This window comes from Carcharodon carcharias, chromosome 23 (assembly GCF_017639515.1).
Source record: "Carcharodon carcharias isolate sCarCar2 chromosome 23, sCarCar2.pri, whole genome shotgun sequence".
Classification (NCBI taxonomy): Eukaryota; Metazoa; Chordata; class Chondrichthyes; order Lamniformes; family Lamnidae; genus Carcharodon; species Carcharodon carcharias.
Window position 1 is genome coordinate 23,818,566 of NC_054489.1, and position 27,440 is coordinate 23,846,005.

General features: G+C 42.7%; 1 protein-coding gene across 1 annotated transcript in view; it reads right to left on the reverse strand.

Moving 5' to 3' along the window:
* Positions 1 to 4,071: 4,071 nt before the first annotated feature.
* Positions 4,072 to 27,440, reverse strand: part of LOC121269002 (protein LSM12 homolog) — a 48,502-nt gene continuing 25,133 nt past the window's right edge. The window contains exons 3-5 of the mRNA XM_041173351.1: positions 25,646 to 25,755; positions 19,555 to 19,681; positions 4,072 to 5,122 (exon numbers count right to left, since the gene is read on the reverse strand). Of these exons, the coding sequence (XP_041029285.1) occupies positions 5,027 to 5,122; positions 19,555 to 19,681; positions 25,646 to 25,755 (333 nt within the window). The 3' untranslated portion in view covers positions 4,072 to 5,026. The remainder of the gene's footprint in view (positions 5,123 to 19,554; positions 19,682 to 25,645; positions 25,756 to 27,440) is intronic.

Sequence of the window (27,440 nt, forward strand, 5' to 3'; positions counted from 1 at the left end):
ATGGAAACTATGGCAAGGTGACAAATTTGACCAAGCTTCAAAAAGTATTCATGCATTGTATAATTTTTTTTGCTCCAAGCAGCAAATTATGATACTTATTTGTCTTTATTCTTTATTCAATTTAAAGCACCTTTATAAAATGATGATCTTCATTTAATTGAATAAATCGGTCCAGCATCTGGGGATGACCACAAATATGCAACCAGCCGTTATACAGAAAGTATTGCAACTGGATAACTTGTCTCCTTAGTCAATACATCCATCTAGTGGGCACCCATAAGTACTGCACAAAACTTCCCCACCTGGTAAAACTCTATTATACGATCTTTCAGAATATTCAACACATGACCGTGCCAGCTCTTTGAAAAAGCTATCCAATAAATCTCACTCTTTCCCCAGAATCTGCATTTGGCAAATGAAATACGGTAAGCGAAACCTTTGGGGCGGACTTGCAAAGTAAAAGAATACCTTGTATGGGATGCTGGAGCTACTTTTTCAGTTAACAAGGAAACTGGCTTACTTTTCAACTTAAAAATGAAATACTGAATGCTGTTTAATGCACACCGACCAATTTTAACAAAGCCAACAGACCCTCAAAAATAGGTATGAAATAAAGCTCCAGTTGCTTTACGAGGGCTTCTATCAATTAAAAATAAAGTTGATAATTTTTTTTTTACACATCAACAAATTTAAGTTCAACTAGCTTGGTGTCAGGTGGATTAATTTGGCTTTGCAGCAGCATTTACTGGATTGAAAAACAACAGATAACATGGCTACAATAGAAATCAATTTCACTGCAATTACTTTGCTCAAGATTTGCACACATTTTTAAGTTGAAAAGTAAGCCAGTTTCCTTGTTAACTGAAAAAGTAGCTCCAGCATCCCATACAAGGTATTCTTTTACTTTGCAAGTCCACCCCAAAGGTTTCGCTTACCGTCTGTTCAATACGCACATCTCCTAACTCTTTTCAGTAGGGAAAGATACAAATAATTATTTTTAAATCAGTGCCATAAACAGTTCCAATAAATTTATTAGCAGAGTACCTTACTGTAAGAAGTAACTTACAAGGTGTCTGAATCAATAGGCGTCTGAATTGCCTGCTTGTCAATGTCATGCTACCTCAAAAACTAAACAGCAAGTATGTATTTTGTACTGGATTTCCAGTGGGACTTTAAATAAAAACTGCCACAATGCCGAAGTTCGCATGAAAAAAAAAGCCAGTTGATTGAAACATAACATTGATGTCACATGTAGAACAAAGTAACGGCACATGTGCTATCCTTCACTTTGCTAAGGAAAACTATCCACTGGTTGGAGTCATACCTAGCACAAAGGAAGGTGGATGTTGTTGTTAGCGGTCAATCTTCTCAGTCTCGGAACATCGCTGCAGGAGTTTCTCAGGGTAGTGCCCTAGGCCCAATCATCTTCAGCAGCTCCATCAATGACCTTCCCTTCATCATAAGGTCAGAATGGGGTTGTGGTTGTTCACTGATTGCACAATGCTCAGCACCATTCATGACTCCTCAGATACCGTAGCAGTCCGTGTCCATATGCAGCAAATCCTTGACAACATTCAGGCTGGATTGATAAGTGGTAAGTAACATTCACAATTTACAAGTGCCAGGCAATGATCGTCACCAACAAGAGAGAATATCACCATCTCCCCTTGGCATTACCATCACTGAATCCGACTATTAACATCCGGGGGGTGTTACGACCGACCAAAAACTGAACCGAACCAGCCATATAAATACCGTGGCTATAAAAGCAGGTCAGAGGCTGGAAATGTGGTGGACAGTAACTCAGCTCCTGAATCCCTAAAGCCTGTCCACCATCTAAAAGATACAAGTCAGAAGTGTAATGAAATACTCTCCACTTGCCTGGATAAGTGCAACTCCAGCAACATTCAAGAAGCTCAACATCCAGGACAAAGCAACCCACCTAAACAGCACCCCATCCACCACCTTAAAAAAAATTCACTCCCTCCAGCACTGGCGCATAGTGGCAGCAGCGTGTACCATCTACAAGGTACACTGCAACAACTCACCAAGGCTTCTTTGACAGCATCTTCCAAACCCACAACCTTAACGACTTAGAAGGGCAAGGGTAGCAAAAGCATGGGAACACCAACACAACACCACCCTGACTTGAACTATTTTGCCATTCCTTCATGGTCACTGGATCAAAATCCTGGAACTTCCTTCTTAACAGCACTATGGGTGTGCCTTCCCCACATGGACTGCAGCAGTTCAAGAAGGCAGCTCACCGCCACCTTCTCAAGTGAAAATAATGCTGGGCAATAAATGTTGGCCTAGCCAGTGATGGCTACATCCCATGAACAAATACATTTAAAAATAGTTCCATATTGCAGACACAATGCTGTATTGAACACTCATTGGAACTATGATTGCTGAGCTGCTCACTGCTTATCTTTAAGAGCAGAAATTCTCCTTTTGATTACAGAAAATGTGTGGCATATTGTAAATAAGTAAGCATTCCTCACCTCCTTCCCAAATCTTCTCTTACTGAAACATATCACTATTGTTCTTGGGTGGCATCCGGTGCATGAGATTACCAAAGACAGACTTCTTATTCAATCTGGAAAAACTCAGCAGGTCTGACAGCATTTGCAGAGAGGAACACAGTTAACATTTCAAGTCCGTATGACTCTTCAATAACTTCAGTTCTGTTGAAGAGTCATATGGACTTGAAACATTAACTGCGTTCCTCTCCGCAGATGCTGTCAGACCTGCTGAGTTTTTCCAGGTTTTTTTATTTTTGTTTTGGATTTTCAGCATCCGCAGTTTTTTTTTACTTTTTTCTTATTCAATCTGCTCATTTCACTCCTCATCCAAACAAAGGAGACACTTATGGTCTATGTTCAACAAACTGCCCAAAGGATGAAATCAACTCAACGTGAGACAATTTGCATCTTACCAACTTTGTGACACTATGCAAGATGGAACATCCAAAAGGTTGCATACTTCACAATTTAGGCTTTTGAAAAAAATATAAGAGAGGGAAGCAAGAGGAATTATTGCACTTACTCACCAGCTGCAACATGTCAACTCAAAATTTCCCTGAAGAAATTTGCGAAGATAAGAGTACAGTGCTACTAGAAAACTGATACCATAAACAGTTCACCAGTTTTAAAGATGAATTTTTGTACAAAGATTAACAAGCAGGAAGCTTTTGTACCAAATATAGGACATCCTGAAGAACCCAACTTGCAAACATTAGGAAGCAAAAGAACTCAAGATTCACCTGAATTAAAATTTTGTTGAACCCCAACTCCTCACGGGATAGCCTTCCAATTATAAAGGAACAAGGCATTTATCTATACTGTAATAAAGCATCTTTCAAGCAAACTTTACTGATTCACATAGCTGGATAATAATTAAATTCACATTTAATAAAATGAGCACTATGGTACCACTCAGACAATGTTTTGATTTGAAGTAACACCAAATGGCTTTTTTGTATGCAGAGAGAGAGAAAGAGGGGTGTAAGAAGTAATTATAAAAGTACCTGCTATTGAAGTACAGCAAAATGAAAATTACTGCATTGATAACTGTACACATAGTGAAAGTTCATTTCTGTACTCAATACCAAGCTCATGTCAGCTTGAATGGACTTGAATCCACCAGAAATATCATAGCTAACTGTGGTCAACACACCCTCCAATTTCTTTTGGAATGCTGGGCAACTTTTAAGTGTGCAGGCCCTTGAATTTTTTTGTGCAGCCGCCCATGTGCGGTAACTTAAAGGACTTGTACATTGCAACTTTTGGTTTTCTGTGCTTAGAGGGAACATTGACCGTAACGGTTTTAAAATTTGAGTAAGAAAGGATACAGACATAGTACTGGTTAAATAATCCAGAAAGGTTCAACTTGGGGGAGGATATCAAGGTTATAAATTTCCAGGCTGTGCTAAATTTCAATATCCCACAATGATATTTACTTGCCTCAAAATGTTTTGAACATTAAAATGATATTCCTTGGCACATGGCAAACCATTAAAACATCATGAAGGGAAAGTAAAAGTACAGAATAAAGAACACTGGTTACAAATTTCTTCTTACTCTCTTTAATTTCATTTTCTCAATCAAAATAAGACAATAACAGATTCAGCTTTAAAATGTTTTTTAAATTCCTCCAATTTATATTATAGTGTTGTGCTGACAGGGACTGCGAATAAAAATATACATTATCATAGATTCTTCACCAGCCTATAAAAAGGACTTTTTAAATGACTGTTACTGTCTAATTTTATTATGCAAAGACCAGGCGACAACCTTTTTCTTCCAATTTAATGAAGTGTACAGTACATGACACATGCAAAACTGCATGAACAGTTATATCCTTTAAAACGGCCACACTCTCCGTAAGCACTGTCTTAGCAAGACAAACCGATTCTGTACACAGTCAGAGGATATAAGCTAATGAGCCAAATCTTCCATCATCAGATACTCAATTCTTCACTGGAAGACTTTTCTGTGACGTTTAAAAAAAAAATTGGACTTATTCCTTCATTGAATAAGTTTCTCAAAAAAGGACTCAAAAAGGAAATCTCTCCTAAATGGGACAACCACTTAACATGTTAAATTACCTTCTTGCTTTGCTTTTTCTTTCGCCTCCTTTGAATGCTATGACTACAATCAGCTGATTTGTTACTCTAACAAATGTTTGGAAAGTTGTGTAGGTCACAAACAGCAGTTTAGGGTCTACCTAAAGAGTGTAATGGACAAAATGAAAAAGCAAATGAACATGTAAAAAATAAAATTCACAAAATATCTGACTTTTAAATTTTGTTTAAAAAGCAAACAAAGGAAAAAGGTAATTTATAGTTAGTCAAGTTACAATAGGTGTTGTCTTTTATGTTTTTTTTGTAAAGTCTATTCTGTTCTGGAAGTGGAAATGTCAGCTCACTGTAGATTCTCCCTGGAAAACATGTGGACTACCCCCTCCCAGGAAAAAAAATCCCCCCTCCCCCGATCAAGCTCTGCAAAGGACCTATCCAAGCCACTCAGGACGACAAGGCAGTTTCCTTCTGTGTTTGCTGTGCTTGTGAACGTTGTTGCATTAACTTCTGATTTTCCAAATCTCTAAAATGTTTCTCGACCTGTTAGAAAGGGAGAGAGAGAGAAATAAAACTGAAAAATACAAATACATTTTTTCCATTCAACAGCTAAGACTATTAATTGGCTGTTAAAGATTTTTGCAGAGCAAGTTTTCTTTTAAAGAAAGGCTGACATCCATTTTATGAGGCAAACATTATTGAAGAAATGATTACCACCCTCTGCCTTAACAAATACTCAGGTAAACAGAACTATAAATAATAAAATTGCAAGCTTCCTAATGAGCAAGTCAATAAACATATTATGTGGTACTGTATTGAGCTTTTCAGAGCAGATGGTCCCAGTTTAATTCTTGATAGAGGTATTCTAACCAACCAGAGAGGGCAGTGGGAGTTCAGTGTTTTTGATTCCAATTAAATGTCTACAAATGCACTGATAGGAATGGACTCAGGTGCAGCATCTGACCTGGACAGCATTTTCTTCCTTGGTAAAGACAGATGCAAAGTATTCATTTAATACATCAGCCATGCCCCCGCTTCAGTTTATAAATCCGCTTTTTGGTCCCGTGCACTGCCCCACGCCTCCTACCGCCCGTGCACTGCCCCACGCCTCCTCTTACCGCCCGTGCACTGCCCCACGCCTCTTACCGCCCGTGCACTGCCCCACGCCTCTTACCGCCCGTGCACTGCCCCACGCCTCCTCTTACCGCCCGTGCACTGCCCCACGCCTCTTACCGCCCGTGCACTGCCCCACGCCTCCTCCTACCGCCCGTGCACTGCCCCATGCCTCCTACCGCCCGTGCACTGCCCCACGCCTCTTAATGCCCGTGCACTGCCCCACGCCTCTTACCGCTCGTGCACTGCCCCACGCCTCCTCTTACCGCCCGTGCACTGCCCCACGCCTCCTCTTACCGCCCGTGCACTGCCCCACGCCTCCTCTTAATGCCCGTGCACTGCCCCACGCCTCCTACCGCCCGTGCACTGCCCCACGCCTCCTCTTACCGCCCGTGCACTGCCCCACGCCTCCTCTTACCGCCCGTGCACTGCCCCACGCCTCTTACCGCCCGTGCACTGCCCCACGCCTCTTACCGCCCGTGCACTGCCCCACGCCTCCTCTTAATGCCCGTGCACTGCCCCACGCCTCCTCTTACCGCCCGTGCACTGCCCCACGCCTCTTACCGCCCGTGCACTGCCCCACGCCTCCTCCTACCGCCCGTGCACTGCCCCATGCCTCCTACCGCCCGTGCACTGCCCCACGCCTCTTAATGCCCGTGCACTGCCCCACGCCTCTTACCGCTCGTGCACTGCCCCACGCCTCCTCTTACCGCCCGTGCACTGCCCCACGCCTCCTCTTACCGCCCGTGCACTGCCCCACGCCTCCTCTTAATGCCCGTGCACTGCCCCACGCCTCCTACCGCCCGTGCACTGCCCCACGCCTCCTCTTACCGCCCGTGCACTGCCCCACGCCTCCTCTTACCGCCCGTGCACTGCCCCACGCCTCCTCTTACCGCCCGTGCACTGCCCCACGCCTCCTCCTACCGCCCGTGCACTGCCCCACGCCTCCTCTTACTGCCCGTGCACTGCCCCACGCCTCCTACCGCCCGTGCACTGCCCCACGCCTCCTACCGCCCGTGCACTGCCCCACGCCTCCTACCGCCCGTGCACTGCCCCACGCCTCCTACCGCCCGTGCACTGCCCCATGCCTCCTCTTAATGCCCGTGCACTGCCCCACGCCTCCTCTTAATGCCCGTGCACTGCCCCACGCCTCCTCCTCTTACCGCCCTCGTACTCTCCCACTCCTCCTCCACTTACCGCCCTCGTACTCTCCCACTCCTCCTCCTCCTACCGCCCTCGTACTCTCCCACTCCTCCTCCTCTTACCGCCCTTGTACTCTCCCACTCCTCCTCCTCTTACCGCCCTCGTACTCTCCCACTCCTCCTCCTCTTACCGCCCTCGTACTCTCCCACTCCTCCTCCTCTTACCGCCCTCGTACTCTCCCACTCCTCCTCCTCTTACCGCCCTCGTACTCTCCCACTCCTCCTCCTCTTACCGCCCTCGTACTCTCCCACTCCTCCTCCTCTTACCGCCCTCGTACTCTCCCACTCCTCCTCCTCTTACCGCCCTCGTACTCTCCCACTCCTCCTCCTCTTACCGCCCTCGTACTCTCCCACTCCTCCTCCTCTTACCGCCCTCGTACTCTCCCACTCCTCCTCCTCTTACCGCCCTCGTACTCTCCCACTCCTCCTCCTCTTACCGCCCTCGTACTCTCCCACTCCTCCTCCTCTTACCGCCCTCGTACTCTCCCACTCCTCCTCCTCTTACCGCCCTCGTACTCTCCCACTCCTCCTCCTCTTACCGCCCTCGTACTCTCCCACTCCTCCTCCTCTTACCGCCCTCGTACTCTCCCACTCCTCCTCCTCTTACCGCCCTCATACTCTCCCACACCTCCTCCTCTTACCGCCCTCGTACTCTCCCACTCCTCCTCCTCTTACCGCCCTCGTACTCTCCCACTCCTCCTCCTCTTACCGCCCTCGTACTCTCCCACTCCTCCTCCTCTTACCACCCTCGTACTCTCCCACTCCTCCTCCTCCTACCGCCCTCGTACTCTCCCACTCCTCCTCCTACCGCCCTCGTACTCTCCCACTCCTCCTCCTCTTACCGCCCTCGTACTCTCCCACTCCTCCTCCTCTTACCGCCCTCGTACTCTCCCACTCCTCCTCCTCTTACCGCCCTCGTACTTTCCCACTCCTCCTCCTCTTACCGCCCTCGTACTCTCCCACTCCTCCTCCTCTTACCGCCCTCGTACTCTCCCACTCCTCCTCCTCTTACCGCCCTCGTACTCTCCCACTCCTCCTCCTCTTACCGCCCTCGTACTCTCCCACTCCTCCTCCTCTTACCGCCCTCGTACTCTCCCACTCCTCCTCCTCTTACCGCCCTCGTACTCTCCCACTCCTCCTCCTCTTACCGCCCTCGCACTCTCCCACTCCCCCTCCTCTTACCGCCCTCGCACTCTCCCACTCCTCCTCCTACCGCCCTCGCACTCTCCCACTCCTCCTCCTCTTACCGCCCTCGCACTCTCCCACTCCTCCTCCTCTTACCCCCCTCGCACTCTCCCACTCCTCCTCCTCTTACCCCCCTCGCACTCTCCCACTCCTCCTCCTCTTACTGCCCTCACACTCTCCCACTCCTCCTCCTCTTACCACCCTCGCACTCTCCCACTCCTCCTCTTTCCACCCTTGTACTCTCCCACTCCTCCTCCTACCGCCCTTGCACTCTCCCACTCCTCCTCCTCTTACCGCCCTCGCACTCTCCCACTCCTCCTCCTCTTACCGCCCTCGCACTCTCCCACTCCTCCTCCTCTTACCGCCCTCGCACTCTCCCACTCCTCCTCCTCTTACCGCCCTCGCACTCTCCCACTCCTCCTCCTCTTACCGCCCTTGCACTCTCCCACTCCTCCTCCTCTTACCGCCCTCGCACTCTCCCACTCCTCCTCCTATCGCCCTCGCATTCTCCCACTCCTCCTCTTACCGCCCTCACACTCTCCCACTCCTCCTCTTACCACCCTTTGCCTCTATTTGCCGATAGATGATATTTAGATTCCTTTTACATTAGCTGCCAGTTTCTTCTTATGCTCACATTTCCTGCATTTGCTTTTTCAATTTCCTTCTAAACCTTCTTTATTTAGCCTGATTCTCAATTGTGGTATTCACCTGACATCTGTTACTTTTTCTGCTTCATCTTTATTCTCATCTCTTTTGTCACCCAGGGAGCTCTGGATCTGTTTTCCCTACCTTTCCCCTTCTTGTGATTATACTTTGACTGTACTCAAACTCTCTCTTCTTTAAATGGCAGCCCATTGTTCAGTTACAGTTTTGCCTGCTAATCTTCAATTCTAATTTATGTGGGGCAGATCCATTCTTACCTCGCTCAAGTTGGCTTTCTCCCAATTATTTATTCTTACTTTAGATTGTCCCTTATGCCTTTCCATAGCCAACCCAAACCTTATTATACAATGATCACTGCCTCCTAAATGTTACCCTGCTGACACTTGATCTACTTGGTCCAACTCATTCCCAAAAAACCATATCCAGCAGTGCCTCCTTTCTCACTCGACTGGAAGCACACTGATGTAGAAAATTCTCCTGTACACACTCTAGGAACTCTTGTTCCTCTTTGGCCTTTACGTTAGTGCTATCACAGTCCATATTTTGATAATTAAAGTAATTTTTGCACTTTTCTCTAACTTGCTTGCAAATTTGTTGCACTATATCTTTCCCACTAGTTGGTGGCCTATAGACTACACCAGCAATGTAATTACACTTTTTCTATCTTAGCTCTGGTCAAATAGATTCTGCTCTGGAACCCTTTGGGGCATCCTCTCTCTCCTGCACTGTTATGCTCTCTTTAATCAATATTACTATCCATCTTCCTTTCCTATCTTTCTTGAAAATTATAAGGAGGATTCTAAAGAGCAGATAGAGGGAAATTATTTCTTTTCTTGCGCAAATCCAGAATAATACACAATCTTAAAATTAGGGCTCAGCCACTTAGGGATGAAACGAGGAAGCACTTGTACCTCTCTCCAAACAAGCCATGGTATTGAGTCAATTGAAACGTTCAAGACTAAGTCACAGATTTTTATTAGAGAAGGATATCAAGGGATATGATGCTCAGGTGGGTAAATGGAGTTGAGGTTCAAGTCAAACATAATCTAAGTGAGTGGCAGAACAAGCTGAAATAGTAAAAAGGGAATGTTCCTACACAATCATGAGGTGAAATCAGCTCAGGACTGAAAGTTTAAGGTCTGTGCACCTGCTAAGTTCATCAATTTTGAAAGGCCTTTTTTGTTTTTTTTTAACTCGAGCATAGTGTGCATTAACAATTATCCAAAAAAGGCGACCTCAAATTTTAAATTTATTCTTTACATTTTGTCTATTTACTGCAAAGTAAAAATATGGGGCGGAATTTTACAGCCCTGTCGCAGCAGGGGCAGGGCCAGAAAATGTGGCAAGCATTCAAAGGTCTTTGGTGAGACTGAAAAATCCTGTTGGTGGGAGGAGCCGTAAAATTCTGCCTATGAGATCGTGCTCAGAGTTAAAATGGCATTTGAAACAAGTCCATACACTGAGATAAAAGTACAGGCAACTAGAGTAACTATCACTTGAATAACCTTTTAAATATATTTCATTAACAAAGCCAGATCCAAGTCTACAACAGACTATGCTCATACAAAAGCAAAGTAGGTGCTACTACAGGAAAGGGACCCACAGAGAATGAACCTACTGCAAATCATCATTTGTGATAATGAATCAGGGAGTGCTGTGAATGTACTGAAATATGTTGAATGTAAAATGTTAAACACAAAAACTTTAAATGCATTGCTTATCAAATGCAGAAGAACCATGGCACAAAGAAGCCCGACTGCAAGAGAGATTAAGCTCGTCTTTAATAGCTCCTGGAAAGAAAAGTCCGAAAACCAACAGATGAACTTCAGGCAACCATTTCCTTTCGGAGCCAGAAGTCACAAAAACAAAGTGATTTGAAATAAATCATGGGCTTTCGGTTTCATTCTAGAATTAGATGGTGTGTTTCAGCCAAAATGAACTTTCAGTTTTTACCTCAAAAATAAAATGCTTAGTTCCATACAAATTATCGCATACAGCACTCATCTATATTACAAGCAATGAAAGGATTAAAAATCTAGTCTCAAAGTAAATGCTTTGGAGAAACTGTTAGTTTTGCATAGCCAGATGTTTTACTACTGACGAAGCCAAATGATGCAACTGGATATGCCAACATACAAAGAGCTTTTCTCTTAAGGCAAATAGGTTTTGGTAATGGCAATGCTTAAATAGAACAGTATTCATTATTTAAATCTTTCTACATTGCCCAAAAGAAAAAAGAAATTGTACTAAAAAGCCATCAAATTTTTCTGAAATTTAAGCCAATGACAGATTACAAAAAGTTGGCAATAATTGCTCTAATGTAGCTAACAGATGCTGCTATCATAAGATCAGAATTAGGCCATTCAGCCTCCCGAGCTTATTCAGTCAGTCAGATCATGGCCTCAAGCCACCTTTGATCTATATCCCTTGATACCCTTGCCTAGCAAAATTATATTTGCAGTTTTGTGGCTTCCTCTGATAGAAACAGGGTAAACTATTCAACCACTCAAGACTGTCCTATCATTCAATTAGATCATGATTGTTTTGTAGCTAAACACAATACACCCACCAGTGTTCTATATCTCTCGAAATATATACCCTCCATATCCTTATCCAACAAAAATCTATTGATCTCAACCTTGGAAAATTTTGACTGATCCAGCAGCCAGTCTTTTAGGAGAAGAGTTCAGATATCCATTACCCCATGTGCAAAAAATTGCTTCCTGATTTCATTCCTAAATACTCTAGCTTTTATTTTAACTCTTTGCCCATCCCATTTTTCTGGATTCCTTCATCAGAGGAAATATGTTTATCTACATTTAATATATCAAATCCTTTTCTCATTTTAAACACCTCAAATAGATTACCCTCAACTATCTAAACTCAACAGATACAAGCTCAGCTTATGCAGCCAGCTCTCATATTTTAACTCAAAGCCTTACCATCATTCTGGTGAATCTGCAATGCACATCTCAACAGCCACTGTACCCTTCCTGAAGTGCAATGCCCAAAATTACAGTGCTTTTGATAGGATCTAACCAAAGCTCTGTACAACTGAAGCATAACTTCCTCCCCTTTGAATTTGAGCCCCTTGAGATAAAGGCCAAATTATATTAGACTTTTTATTAAGTTTTTCTACCCAATCATTAGCTTTTAGTGATTTATGTTCTTGGACACTAAAATCCTTTTTTCTCCTCTATCATCCTTAGTCTCACATCATTTAGAAAAAATACAACATCATTCTTGGATCCTAAGTGGATCGCACACTTCCCCACACTGAACTCCATCTGGCAGTTTTGACCACTCACTTTATTTGTCCATGTGCCTTTGCAACTTTTTGTTTTCATCTATACAACCTAGTATGCACCTAAATTAGGGTCAACTGACACCAGTGGAATATACAACTCTTCCTTTCATACAAGTCAATGGAGAAAAGCTGAAGCCCCAGTACAGATCCCTGGGGAATACTTGGTGCACCTTGTCAGAATGCATTCCCTTCATCCCGAACTCTATCTCCTACCTCTCAACCAATTTACAACCTTTGTCAAATTTACCTTCCATCCTTTATTATTTGTTTACTAATCTCTTATGTGAAACCATATCCTGGCAGAATCAAATGCCCTTCAGGAACTTAAGTGGCCACCGATGGGCCTCCCGAGATTGAGGCCCCTTGCCAAAGAAGTCTCCCTCCACTGAGGGCACTCACTGCTACCAGTGGGAGTGGTGGCTGCTGGTAGTAATGTACCCAGAGGCCCAGGAATGTCAAGGAACCCCAGGCTAAAGGTGAGTGACAGTGGGATGGGGGGGCACAGGGGTTTTGGAGACAATGAGGGGAGTGGTTTTCAGCAGCCCCACTTCCCAATGCCAGGGCCCTGATCAAGCACAGTTTATCTGATGAGGGACCCTCCCCCAGGAGGCTGCTGGCAAAGCCACCAGGGTTTGCTGGGCAGCCTTTCAAGAGCACAGGAAAGTCATGCTGCTCCCGTTAAATCCCCAAAGCACCACTAAATTGCAATGGTCTCAGGGATAATGGGTGTCAATTGGCTCATTAATGAGCCCAATTGACATCCCACCCCCAGCAGCTAAGAATCCCACATCATCGCCTTCTGCCCTCTGACTTATCAGGGGATCTTATCCCACCTCTGGAAGGCTGCGAGGCCTCTCCCACAATTAAGTGGGCCCAGCTGCCATGGTTCCCACAGTGACGGACTGCATTAAATCCACGGTGATGAAAGACTAACTTCCCCACAACAGGTCTAAGTTTCCTGCTTCGTCTTTCCCCTCTCTTCTTTAATAACAGAATAATTTTCAATTATCCAAACCAAAGGCACAGTTCTGAACCTGGTGAGTTTAATACTAATGAAGCTACAATTTCTTCATCTATTTTGCCCTGAGGTAGAAACCATTAGGTCACTGAAATTCTTCTCCGAAGTCCCATTACTCCACCATTACAATATTTTAAAGTTTACATTAAAGCCAATTTATTCCAACTTTTGAATTTTTTTCCCCAAAGGTTCCCTTGTATCGCTGGTATTTTGTCCTCTTGGTATCCGTTTTCACAGTACAGCAAGTATTTCATTTAAGCCTGCCATTTCCTGATTGTCTATTATAATCCCAGCTGCATCTGTCCCACAGGTGCCACATTCTCCTTACCACTTCCTTTAATAAATATATTTATAAAAACTTTTGTTAGCTTAGATGTGCTTTACAATTTTCCCCCCCCCAAATTCTCTCTTTGCACCTTATTGTTTTTTTTTATCATTTTGTTCTTAATATCGTTCTTATCCACTAGATTTCTACTTTTTCTTGCATTTGTGCGACTCTTCTTTTAGGCTGATACTGTCCCTTACCTCATTTGTTGACTATGGTTGCTTACATGCTCAAGTGGAGCTTTTGCCTCGTCGGGCATGAATTGGTTTTGCATTACACAAAACACCCGTGAATAATTCTAAGTTCACCTGTAAGTTAAACTCAGTTTACTATGGTCAGTTTATTTCTTTTCTCTTTGAAGTATGTCTCTGTTTGTAAGATGTTTCCTTACCATCAGATGGTTAACCAGTTCTGGTTTGCTACTAGTCATTAAATTTAGTCGTCCTTGATCATTTCAGTTCTAAAACATATTGTTCCAGAAACTCTTACATATACATTCTAGTAATTTATTGCCTTTACTATTTGAACTGCTCCGCTTCTCCCAATCTGTGAAAATTAAAATACCCCATTATAACCACATTATTCCTGTTACATGCTTTCCTGATCTCCATACTTATACATCCTCCCACAATATCACAGAGTTCTGTAGGCAGATCCAAAATCTTGCATCTGTTGTTGCTCCTTAGTTCTACACGTGGTGTTTCCACTGCCTCATCACCCTTACTGAAATCATCTCTTTTTCCTTCTGTAATTAAGTGGAAAATATTCACTTTAAAGTTTATTTTTTCCCTGTGCAGGTCAAATAATGAACTGTTTAGGAACTGAAAGATTGTTCTTTGATTCCAGGAAAATAATCAAGCCAATGGAGGATGGCTACAATTTGCAAATTACCTTAGCCCAAACTGGATTCTTGCATTTTTGTACCAGCTAAGTTTAATCTATCTGGCACGCATGAAAACAAAACATGTTAATGCGTACAAAGATTCAATCATAACAGAAAAGCAGCATATTTTCTAGGATTTAGTCAAATATCACAGTATCGTTTTGGTCCAAGTTCTTAAGCATATCAATTTGTTTGGACAATATTATATGCACACATAATTCTGATTAATTTCTGCTCAGCTCCTTTTCCTATAAATTTGTATGCTTTAAATAATTTGAATACCTGAGTTCAAACAGTAGCTCTGGGTTTTGGAGGATATCAAATAGCTTTAGCTTCAATCACAAAGTTTGGGAAATTAACTGTTCATCACCATATTAATAACCTAGAGCACATCATCAGTATTCCAAGTATGAGCTGCAATTTTATTTAGCTCCAAATTTACTTTACAGTCCTTTACTTTAGAGACAGTTACACAATTATTTCTGGTGAAGTTACACCAGAATCGTGTCAGCTCTATTCTGCAACTGATCATACAAGCTTCATCCAAGCAAAGACCAAAGCACACACAAAAGGGAAATTGTGTTCATGAAAAGTGATTTGTATAAGTGTTCGGAAACATAAAAATGTGTCAAAATCGCCATTCATAACATTGTTGCAATGGACGTAATATATGGCTTTAAAGGTTTATTCAATGCCTTTTCCATGAAAATAGTCATTATTTGTAAGAATCAGCATAAAGGAACAGGGGAATAAAGAGAAGCTAACTAACCGCACTGAATGAAGGAATAGTGTCCATCGGTCAATATCTAATGGTTCTAAAACTTGTATAATATGTTACTAAATTGATTTAGATATCTGCCTTTTGCAATAAAGGCAAAGGCAAGTGGCTATATTGAAGGAAGCTTTCCAGCTATCAATTAACACTGCAATATCTAGTTTTTTCACCTGTATGGGGAAAACAAACAGTTCTTAGATAGCAGCCACTACTTGCACAGAGAGACAAGCAGCCTTATGGGTGGATGGTCCCATGAAGACTGAAATGCAAAACTAAAGCTCACTGCTTTAATTTTTAAAAATTCATTAAAGCAACAAAGGGCTCAGTATACAAAAAAACTTTCATCAAAAAATTCAACAAACAGCAGCCTCATTTATCCCCAACACACTTTAAATTAGCAGCATGCAGCCTACTGACAATAATCTTTAAGTAATTAATGACTGCTATCAGGAAATGGAAACCTCCACTTTGAGATTTGTTTTTACTGTAGAACTGAAATGATAGAAAATAATTAGTACTTTGCTATTAAAAAGTTTACATTTTAGCAATTAAGTGAAACTGAGTGCTTTCAGGCCGGCAATATATGATGTCCACTTGAATTTAGTCCTGTTACTTACAGATTATTAAAATTACTCCATCAGTTTTACTTATGGAGACATTAACTATTGGTTGCAATAAAAAAATGAAGTTGGTTAGAACTTGGGAGATTTGGTTTCATAAGATTTCAAGAAAGTAATGAATCCAATTTAGCAATTTTCCAAGTTTTATGCTCATAATCAATAGTCATCCACCGCAGTAAATGTATTATCTGCTGAATAGACAACGTCGTATCAAAAAATGTACAACAGGGAAAGATTCATAGAAACCACCATGCAAATTCCAATCCTCCACAAGGGATGCAACAGTCTTAAAATTGTCACTTGTGTCGGAAAAATAACTCCTATATCATAATTCATCACTGTCTACCAAACTTACTGAGCTCCTGATTGTTCAGCACTGCAGCTTTGCAGCAGACCTTGTTTGGTTATGTAACTGCTTCAGTGGCATTTATGCTTCGCAATGTGGTACATTTGCATGTACTGGAAGCTACATATATTAATACACAGGGCCTGTTGTTTGCAGACAGAAAGAACATGTACACATATGCTGTGCCTGTTTCAGCTAAACAAAATAAGTGACAGCCATTCACAGACTCATTCCTCAGTGCAATGCCTTGACCAGTCAGGGTCAAGCTACTTGGTTTAAATTTCAAACAATGCTTGGCAGTTAACTGTCAGTCACCATAAGTGGTGCGTTCCCCTTGGCAACACCTCTACTGATCAGTGGCCATTTGCCAACCAATCAGCACATTCTTCACAAACAATATAAATTGTCTTCCCCCATATTGGTATTCTTGAAGTGTCGTGAAGAGTGCAAGACGAAAAGCTTCCACATGCCTCTTTATCAATATTCAAGTACCAACTTTGTTATTTAAGATGCAAAATGCTATAATGTACCTATCTTGCTAAAAACAGGGCTGGCAACAATCACCGTGACAAGGTGGAAATGCCACATTTAAAAGAAACAATAACGTTAGCCAGTTTTAGTGGGATTCACTAACAATATTCATAGATCAATGGGAATGTGCAAGCGCGTGACAGATGAAATTTAATGAGTAGAAAACTGAAGTGATGCATTTTGGTACAAAGAATGAGGAGGGGCAACACAAAGGATACAATTCTAAAAGGGCTGCAGCAGCAGATGGGCCCAGCAATGTAAATCATGGAAGGCGGCAGGGCAGGTGGAGAAAGTGGTTAATAAGACATACAGGATCCTTGGCTTTATGTATAGGGGCCTAGAGTACAAAAACAAGAAGGTCAGAATGAAACTTTAAAACATTAGTTCAGCCTCGAATGGAGTAGCGTGTCCAATTCTCACTACACTTTAGCAAGAATGCAAAGGCATTAAAGAGGATGCAGGCACGGGGAAAGGACAGGGGTGTGGAACTAGCTGAGTTGAGAAAGCCAGAATGAACATGAAGGGGTGAATGGACTCCTTCTGTGCTTTAACCATTCTATGATTTTAACAGCCATCCACTGCATGCAATACAATTCAAATATTTACAAGTATGTTAAAAATGCATACATCTCTACAAATTCCATGTCATGTTTAAAATGTTTTCACATTCTCTCCAAAATATGTATTTACAAAATCTAAAGTTATTAATGGAATTCGCATCCATAATAATGCATTCAATTATATGGAAAACTAGATTGAGGTAAAAAGCAAATTCTGAGTCCCTTTAGTAGAGTCTTTTTTGTGAAGAGTATTTTCTCCAAGTATGTCCCTGAACATGCACCTATGCTGATTGAAGGCAAGAAGGTGGGTCACTGGACTCCCTCATTGATCCACAAACGTCACTCTAGTATTCTACAGAATCACAATGTTACAGCGCAGGAGGCCATTCGGCCATTGTGTCTGCACTGGCTCTCTAAATGAGCATTATGACTAGTGCCATTCTGCCTTTGCACATTACCTGAAAAGAAACAATCATCTAATGCTCTCCTGAATGCCTTGATTGAACCTGCTTCCAGCACACTTCCAGTCAGTGCATTCCAGACTCAAACAACTCACTGTGTGAACAAGTTTTTTCTCACATCACATTTGCTTCTTTTGCACATCACTTTAAATCTGTGCCCTCTCATACTCAATCCTTTCATGAGCAAGAACGATTTCTCTCTATCTACTTTATCTAGCCTGCTCATGATTTTGAACACCTCCATCAAATCTCCTCTTAGCCTTCTCCTCTCCAAGAAGAACAGTCCCAACCTATCTTCATAACTGAAGATTTTCATCCCTGGAACCATTCTTGTAAACTCTTTGGCACTCTCCACAAGCATTCACATTCCTTCTATAGTGTAGCACCCGGAACTGTACACAATACTCCAGCTGAGGTCTAATTAGTGTCTTATATAAGTTCAGTATAATCTCCCCACTCTTGTACTCTATGCCCCTATTATTAAAGCCCAGGATAATGTATGCTTTATTAACTGCTCTCTCCACCTGCCCTGTCACTTTCAATGATCTATGCACATATACACCCAGGTCCCTCTGCTCCTGCACCCCCTTGAGAATTGTACCCATTATTTTATATTGTCTCTCCATGTTCTTCCTACCAAAATGCATCACCTCACACTTCTCCGCACTGAACTTCATTTGCCACCTATCTGCCATTCCACCAACTTGTCTATGTCCTTTTGAAGTTCCAAACTGTCTTCCTCACAGTTTACAATGTTTCCAAGTTTCATATCATCCACAAACTTTGAAATTGTCCTCTGCACACCAAGATCTAGATCACTAAATATATCAGAAAAAGCAAGGGTCCCAATACTGACCCCTGGGGAACTCCACTACAAACCTTCCTCCAGCCCAAAAAATATTCATTGATCATTACTCTGTTTCCTATTACTCAGCCAATTTTATATCCAGTTACTCAAGCAAACAAGGTCTAACTGCAAAGCTGAGCTGTTGAACAATTAGGAGCTCAGTACGTTTGGAAGAGAGGGATGAATTGAGATATTCTACATTCCATCAGCCAGTGGTACAGTTGTTTGAAGTTCTAGCCCAAAACCTCCTTGGGCTAGATATAAATGAAGCAACAACAGCTGAAGACCATGACTTCAAGCGAGGACATTCAATGTCAGAAAAGCCCACAATAATGAAACTATCTGTACTAACGAATATATGAGGAATATAAATAACGTTTAAAGGAAGGTTAATAATTTCCAATATAAACTTAATATCTGTACTGACTGCACCATCTGCCTTTTTTACCTCTTTGCAAGTGGATGGAAGCTATCGCCTGCCCAATTTTTCTCCAAAGTCATCCAGAAGGCAGTTTAAGATAATGAGGGTGAAAAACAGTTCAAATGACCTTTCTTGTGGGGAAAGTACTTGGCCCCTGTGCAGAAATTTCATAAAATCATGAAGCTGCATAGCCATCAGGAACTGCAAACAATTTGTTTGACGTCATTCTTTTAGCTTCACTAAATTCTAACCATGTCTTCACAATCCATTAATAGGTTGTTGGGGTGCTGAACCCATTTGAAAAGTATCAACCTGCAAACCATAAAAAACTGACCACTTGAAATTCTACACAATTGCTCAAAAGTAACCTTTGGAGGTGAAATACAAGGAATGGTGTGTGCTCACCCCAAACAGGTTTCGTCAACTGTCTTTTTGGAAGAAAGACCATGCTAAAGTAACAAAAGTATTCCCACACAGTTCACCCACTCTATTGGCAATGCAATTCTCTACACTGCAGGTTCTTGATCTTAAGCAGGCCATCAGGAATCAGACTTTAGAGAGGCACTTCACCACAAAATATGGGATATTCTCTTCGAGGTCTAAAAATAAGTCACCGGTCTATCCTGTCTGCCAAAGAATTCATCTGGGGAAAAAACCCTAAATGGCGAGAGAGTAAAAGTTCTAAATGGGTTTAACAAAATGTACATATTATACTTACTATTTTGCGTACGTGACTTAATGCGCTTCCCTCTTTGCCTCTACAGTTCTCAACCTGGTAAGGTGGTACAATTACAACTTCTTCCATGACGATTATGCTCTTCTCTTGCCATTTACAGTCCTTGATGCTAAAAAAAGTGTATGTGGTAAGCTTGCTGGGTAAGAGACAACTACAGATTTCCAATCCACTAAGCCACATCAAAATTATAATTGAAACTTTCAAGAATCAAACATTGCGATGGTTTAGTATTGAACACTGTTGCAAGGTCAGGGAAAAGAAAATAGCATTTACCCCCATGTTTATCCACATTTCAAATTAACAAGCTTGGTCACAGTACATTGGCACTGTTTGGGAGGGCAAATATTTCCCCAAAAAGGCAGAAAAGTTAACTTTGCCTCAGATGCTGTCACTGATGCAGAGACACTAATATAAGAAAGTGAAAGAAAATACCTTTTTGAAAAAATGGATAAACAGCAACTGTCTGACCGATTAGCCAACAGTTTTATTAGAATAACATTGCTCTCCTCCGTTCTTTTCTTCTCAAAGCAGAGATCAACTATTTGGCACAGTTCCACACGAACCAATAGCCCTGCACAATCTTATCTGAGTGACAATTATTGTGAAACCCTAGACAGGAAGTCATCAGTTATTATTTTAAGGTGTACTGATACTTTTCTGCATGCTAGGTCTAAACTAATGTCTACATAGGAAGAAAAGAGAGGGGGGGACAACTTCACACTTTTTAAACATATAGTTGCTGTGTCATTACCATAGTGTTCGCACCAACACCTTAATGCAACAGCAAACTTAACACAGATCTTGCTCAAATCAGAGTTTCCTGGTTTGTAGGGCACAATGTGATCTTCATAATTTTATTTTTAGAAAATAAGGTAAAATTGCAAACTTGAAATAACTCTTGTAGAATTGTGCATATGTTATGACCAAAATTCTATTCCCTTGGCAAATGCTGAACAGTCTGGTCAGTATGCTGGGGCAATGGGGGGAAGCAAATCAATGCAAAAGTCACTCCAAGCTGCTGTCAAACTTTTGGTGGACAGATCTAAAATATTAACGCTTGTTTAAAGTCGAAAAGAAAACTTAAAATAACTTTTAAAAAAAGTTAGCTAAAGTGTGAATCATTAAGTAACTGCTCCACCTTAACCACTGCTGAATCTTTAAGTGCAGTAACTGCGAATAATATTCAGAGTAAAAGGATGTTTTGTTGTGGTCAGTTTTACACTGATTATGTAGTGGGAGCAAATCATGGCTGGGTGTTCATCATCCCAGCTCCTGCGCTAACTGTGACATGGTGGAAAGGGAAGAGAGGGTATTGGATTGACATATTCCAGTATCTAGCTTCAAGAACAGAAAAGTGATGGTAATTCTAATTACACCAATCACCACATAAACTTACTTTTAAAAAATTCAGAATCACATTTGGAGTGCAAAGCCTAATTTTTTTTTAATTCATTCACGGGATGTGAGCTTCACTGGCTGGGCCAGCATTTATTGCCCACCTCTAACTGCTCGAGAAGGTAGTGGTGAGCTGCCTTCTTGAACTGCTGCAGTCCATGTGGTGTACATACACCCACATTGGTGTCAGGAAGGGAGTTCTATGATTTTGACCCAGCAACAGTGAAGGTACAGCAATATATTTCCAAGTCAGGATGGAGGGTGGCTTGGAGGGGAGTCACCAGGTGGTGGAGTTCCCATCTATCTGCTGTCCTTGTCCTTCTAGATAGTAGTGGTAGTGGGCTTGGAAGGTGCCGTCAAAGGAGCCTTGCAGAATTCCTGCAGGTGGTACACACTGCTGCTGTGTGTTGGTGGTGGAGGGAGTGAATGTTTGTGGAGGTGATGCCAATCAAGCAGGCTGCTTTGTCCTGGACAGTATTAAGCTTCTTGAGTGTTGTGGGAGCTGCACTCATCCAGGCAAGTGAGGAGTATTCCATCACACTCCTGACTTGTGCCTTGCAGGTGATGGGCAAGCTTTGGGGAGTCAGGAGGTGTGTTACTCGTCACACTATTCCCAGCCTCTGACCTGCTCTTGTAGCCACAGTACTTATATGGCTAGTCCAGTTCAGTTTCTGGTCAATGGTAACCCCCAGGATGTCGAGTGGGGGATTCAGTGATGGTAATGCCATTGAACATCAAGGGGGAATGTTTGGATTCTCTCTTGTTGGAGATGGTCATTATCTGACACTTGCGTGGTGTGAATGTGACTTGCCAATTGTCAGCACAATTCTGGATATTGTCCAGGTCTTGCTGCATTTGGACATGGACTGCTTCAGATCTGCGGAGTCACGAACAGTGCTGAACATTGTGCAATCATCAGCGAACATCCCCACTTCTGACCTTATGATGGAAGGAAGGTTATTGATGAAGTAGCTGTGAAGATGATTGGGCCATGGATACTACCCTGAGGAACTCCTGCAGTGATGTCTTGGAGCTGAGATGACTGACCTCCAACAACCACAACCATCTTCCTTTGTACTGACTCCAGCCAGAAGAGAGTTTTCCCCCCGATTCCAGTTTTGCTAGGGTGCCTTGATACCACGCTCAGTCATTTGCTGCCTTGAGGTCAAGGGCAGTCATTCTCGCCTCACTTTGGGAGTTCAGCTCTTTTGTCCATGTTTGAATCAGGGCTGTAATGCGGTCAGGAGCTGAATGGCCCTGGCAGAATCCAAACTGGGCATCAGTGAGCAGGTTATTGCTAAGCACTTGATAGCACTGTTGGTGACTTCTTCATTACTTTACTGATGATCAAGAGTACACTGATGGGATGGTAATTGGCTGGGTTGGATTTGTCCTGCTTTTTGTGTACAGGACATACCTGGGGCAATTTTCCACATAGCCGGGTAGATGCCAGTGTCATAGCTGTAATGGAACAGCTTGGCTAGGGGCGCGGCAAGTTCTGGAGCACAAGTTTTCAGTCCTATTGCCAGAATATTGTCAAGGGCAATGGCCTTTGCAGTATCCAGTGCTTTCAGCCATTTCTTGATATCACGCGGAGTGAATCAAATTGGCTGAAGACTGGCATTTATTATGCTGGGGACCTCCAGAGGAGACCGAGGTGGATCACCCACTCAGCACCCTCTGGTTGAAGATTGTAGCCTTATCTTTTGTACTGATGTGCTCAATGATGGGCTCCTCCATTATTGAGGGGGAGGGGGATATTTGTGGAACCTTCGCCTCTAGTGAGTTGCTTAATTGTCCACCACCATTCACAACTGGATATGGCAGGACTACAGAGCTTAGATCTGATCTGTTGGTTGTGGGATCACTTAGTCTTGTCTATCCCTTGCTGCTTATGCTATTTGCATGCAAGTAGTCCTGTGTTATAGCTTCACCAGGTTGACACATTTTTAGGTATGCCTGGCGCTGCTCCCGACATGCCTTCCTGCACTCTTCATTGAACAAGGGTTGATTCCCTTGGCTTTATGGTAACAGTAGAATGGGGGATATACCAGGCCATGAGGTTACAGATTGAGTTAGAGTACCATTCTGCTGCTGCTGATAGCCCAAAGCGCCACATGGATGCCCAGCCTTGAGTTGCTAGACTTGTTTGAAATCTATCCCATTTAGCAAGTGGTAGTGCTACACAACAGGATGGAGGGTATCCTCAATGTGTAGGCGGGATTTCGTCTCCATAATGACTGTGCGGTGGTCACTCCTATCGATAGTGTCATGGACAGATGCATCTGTGGTAGACAGGGTGGTCAGGATGAGGTCAAGTATGTTTTTCCCTCTTGTTGGTTCCCTCACCAGCTGCCGCAGACCCAGTCTATGTCCTTTAGGACTCGGCCAGCTCGGTCAGTAGTCATACGACCTAGCCACTCTTGGTGATGGACATTGGAGTCCCCCAGCCAGAGTACATTCTGTGCCCTTGTCACCCTCAGTCCTTCCTCCAAGTGATGTTGGAGGAGCACTGACTCATCAGCTAAAGAGGGGCAGTACGTGATAATCAGCAGGACGTTTCCTTGCCCATGTTTAACCTGATGCCATGAAGCTTCCTGGGGTCCGGAGTCGATGTTGAGGATTCCCAGGGCAACTCCCTCCCGACTGTACACCACTATGCCGGTGGGACAGGACATACCCAGGGATGGTGATGGTGTCTGGGACATTGTAAGATTTGATTACGTGAGGGTGACTATGTCAGGCTGTTGCTTGACTAGTCTATGAGATAGCACTCCCAATTTTGACACTAGCCCCCAGGTGTTAGTGAGGACGACTTTGCAGGGTCGACAGGGCTGAGATTGTTGTTGTTGCTTCTGATGCGTCCAGTTTCATTCCTTTTTTGTGACTTTGTAGCAGTTTGATACAACTACGTGACTTGCTAGGCCATTTCAGAGGGCATTTAAGAGTCACATGCAGGCCAGGCAAGAACGACAGATTTTCTTTCCTAAAGTGAACCAGATGGGTTTTCACAACAGTCAGTCATCATTTGACTTTTAATTCCAGATTTTTATTGAATTCAAATTCCACCTTATGCAGTGGCAGGATTTGAACCCAGAGCATTACTTTGGGTCTCTGGATTACTAATACCACTATGCCATTGCCTCCCCATATTAACAGTTTATGGAGCAAGTAACTCAGACAAAGGTCACTCCAAAGCTATGAACGGCATCAGTGCCCTATGGTTTTGATGGAGGAGGTAGTAAAAATAGAAGGAATTGGACAGAATTTCAGTCACGACTGCTATCCAGCAAACCTTGCCTGACAACACATATAGATGCCACCCAAGGGCAACATCAGAATTAACTTCAAGCTCAGCTGTGAAGGACCTCACTGTCAGGTCTCTCACATGAAGTTCTGAGGAACAAAGGGACCTTGGCGTGTGTGTCCATAGGTCTCTGAAGGCAGAGCGGCATGTTAGTGGGGTGGTGAAAAAGGCATATGGGACACTTGCCTTTATCCATTGAGGCATAGATTACAAAACTATGGAAGTCATGTTGGGGTTATATAGAACCTTGGTGAGGCCACTGCTGGAGTACTGTGTTCAGTTCTGATTGCCACATTATAGGAAGGATGTGATTGCACTGGAGGAGGTGCAAAGGAGATTCACCAGGATGTTGCCTGGGATGAAACATTTAAGTTATGAAGAGAGGTTGGATAGAATTGAGTTGTTTTCGCTGGAGCAGAGAAGACTGAGGGGCAACCTGATCGAGGTGTACAAGATTATCAGGGGCATGGACAGGGTGGATAGGGAGCAGCTGTTCCCCTTAGTTGAAGGGTCAGTCACAAGGGGACATAAGTTCAAGGTGAGGGGCAAGAGTTTTGGGAGGGATGTGAGGAAAAACTTTTTTTACCCAGAGGGTGGTGACGGTCTGGAATGCATTGCCTGGGAGGGTGGTGGAGGCGGGTTGCCTCACATCCTTTAAAAAGTACCTGAATGAGCACTTGGCACGTCATAACATTCAAGGCAATGGGACAAGTGCTGGTAAATGGGACTAGGTAGGTAAGTCAGGTGTTTCTCATGTATTGGTGCAGACTCGACAGGCTGAAGGGCCCCTTCTGCACTGTGAGAGTCAGTGAAAGGGCAACTATCAAAGTGTACACCAATAAAAAGTCGACACCTTTAGAATGAAGATGGAGTTGGGTTGGGGGAGGAAGGAGAGAGGAAAAAAAGTGGTCAAGAAGGCAAAATGGCTAGATATTCCTTCAAAAAAATTCTGATTGATTCTTGGCAAAAGAACAATCTTATATCATATGGGGGAGATGAGAAAGCTGGTATTATTGCAGCAGTCAGATTACAATATTGTGTTAATCATGCATCTATTATTTTTCAATTCCTCTCATAAGTAGGGTTAAAAAAGATTTTTTTTATTTTTTGAATATTTGTAACAAACAACTGATACCTAGCAATATAATTTAATGCAGTTTCTACTGATATCAATGAAATTCAATGTTATTAAGATCACAGAATCACACAATGAATTCTTATTATCCACATACTTATACGAACTATATCTTACCAACTGTCATCTTGTATTACACCTTTTCTACTCCCTGTTTTAACAAAAGTTTCCATTTACTTTTGAAAAGCTGTCTGATGAAAGAAGGCATTGAAGAAAAAAAAAAGTACTGAACTTACGTCTTATGGATAGTCTGAAAAAGCTGCTGCCCTTCTGGAGAGACTCCAGCACTAATTGCATATGCTTGGCTTAATTTCTCTTCCTTCTCTGTCCGTGCTCGGTTGGCAAGCTGGTAATAAAGTAACAGTTTAAGTATCAGACACTTCTGGTGTCACAACCAAAAGCTGATTTTATAATTGGCTGGAACAGTCCAACTGTTGCAATGCTTACCTAAAATGTTACCAAACTTTTTAGAATTTAAAGCTGGTAAACAGTATAGATCTTAAGCAGGTGGATTGTCAAGAACATTTAATCATTCTTCTGATCAGTATTTAAGTATAAAGCACATTAAAAAGATTTTTGGTGGCTTTTAACTCAGGTCTTTTCTTTTACTATTTTAACATATTTCAAACAAAAATGGCACCAAGTTTTAGGCATCATCATGTGAACCCCAGATATGATTCTTGCTTGAGATTTATATACATTTAAATTATCCCATATTCAGTTAACATACAATTTATGAATTTTATGGCCCTCAATGGCTCAACCTAACATCACCAAATCCGAACATTCAGTTAAGTGGCAGCAGAGGTGCTCCTAGACTTGAAGAGTATCAGGGGGCCTGGTGGGAAGGAGCCAAGCTTAACTTAATTCAGAATAAGTTGCCAGGTGAGCAAAGGTCTAGGCTTGGTTTCAATGTCTTCAATAGCCCACCAATCTCACTGTCAGGCTCAGACATGTTTAACGACAAAGCTAAAATATTAGCAGGCAAATAGCATCTGTGGAACTATAAGCTTCAGGAGAAGGGGGGGGGGAATTAAGTTATTTTTAGATTTAAATAATGCCACTTCATGAACGTCACATATGCAGAACATATGAGCTTTTGGATGGCAAAGCTTGACAGCTCTCAACTTATGTATCCTGGAGTCATAAAACCAACAACTTAATTTAACTGAAGGATTCAGCTCAAAGATGAACATCAGTCTTGACAATGAGAATTTGAAATTGTAAATGAGCTTAGGAGAAAGACAACTAAACTGGAACCAGATAAAAAAAAGATAGATGCAGTTATCAGGTCACACCAAAACTGACAACTAAAATAAAAGCAAAAAACTGCAGATGCTGGAAATCTGAAATAAGAACAGAAAATGCTGGAAAAACTCAGCAGGTTTGGCAGCACGTGTGGAGAGAGGAACAGAGTTAACACTTCAAGTTCAATATGACTTCTTCGGAACTGAAGAGAGGTAGAAGTGTGATGGATTTTATACTATGGAAAGAGGGGGGAGCAAAATAGAAGGCCAGGGATAGGTTGGAAGTCAGAAGACATTAAAAAACAAAGACACCATGGAAAGGTGTCATGCTGTCTCTTCTACACTGGGGAGGCTAAAAGCAGACACCTTTGCTCAGTTTGCCAATCATGGCCCCGACCTTCCTGTCCCTTGCCATTTTAAATCACCATCTTGCTCTCATGCCCATATTTGTCCTCGGCCTGATGCAATGTTCCAGTGAAGCCCAACTCCCATTGAGTTTTACAATTTCAGATCATGAGCTATGTCCTCCATTTAGATTTCCTCACCTAAAATGCCAGTCTGTATCTTGTTCTCATGTTTTTGCTTTCGGACAGCTATGCCCTCTTTCTGCTTTTAACATATTCTGCTACTTTGCTTTCAGACAGTGCTGACCTTTATTCTGCTATTAACACTTGCTTTAGTCTTTAATACTATGTCTTTTTGTTTCATGACATCTTTGTCATTCAATCTCCCCCGCCCTCTAACCTACCCCGATCTTCTATTTTGCTCCACCTGCCTCGCCCCT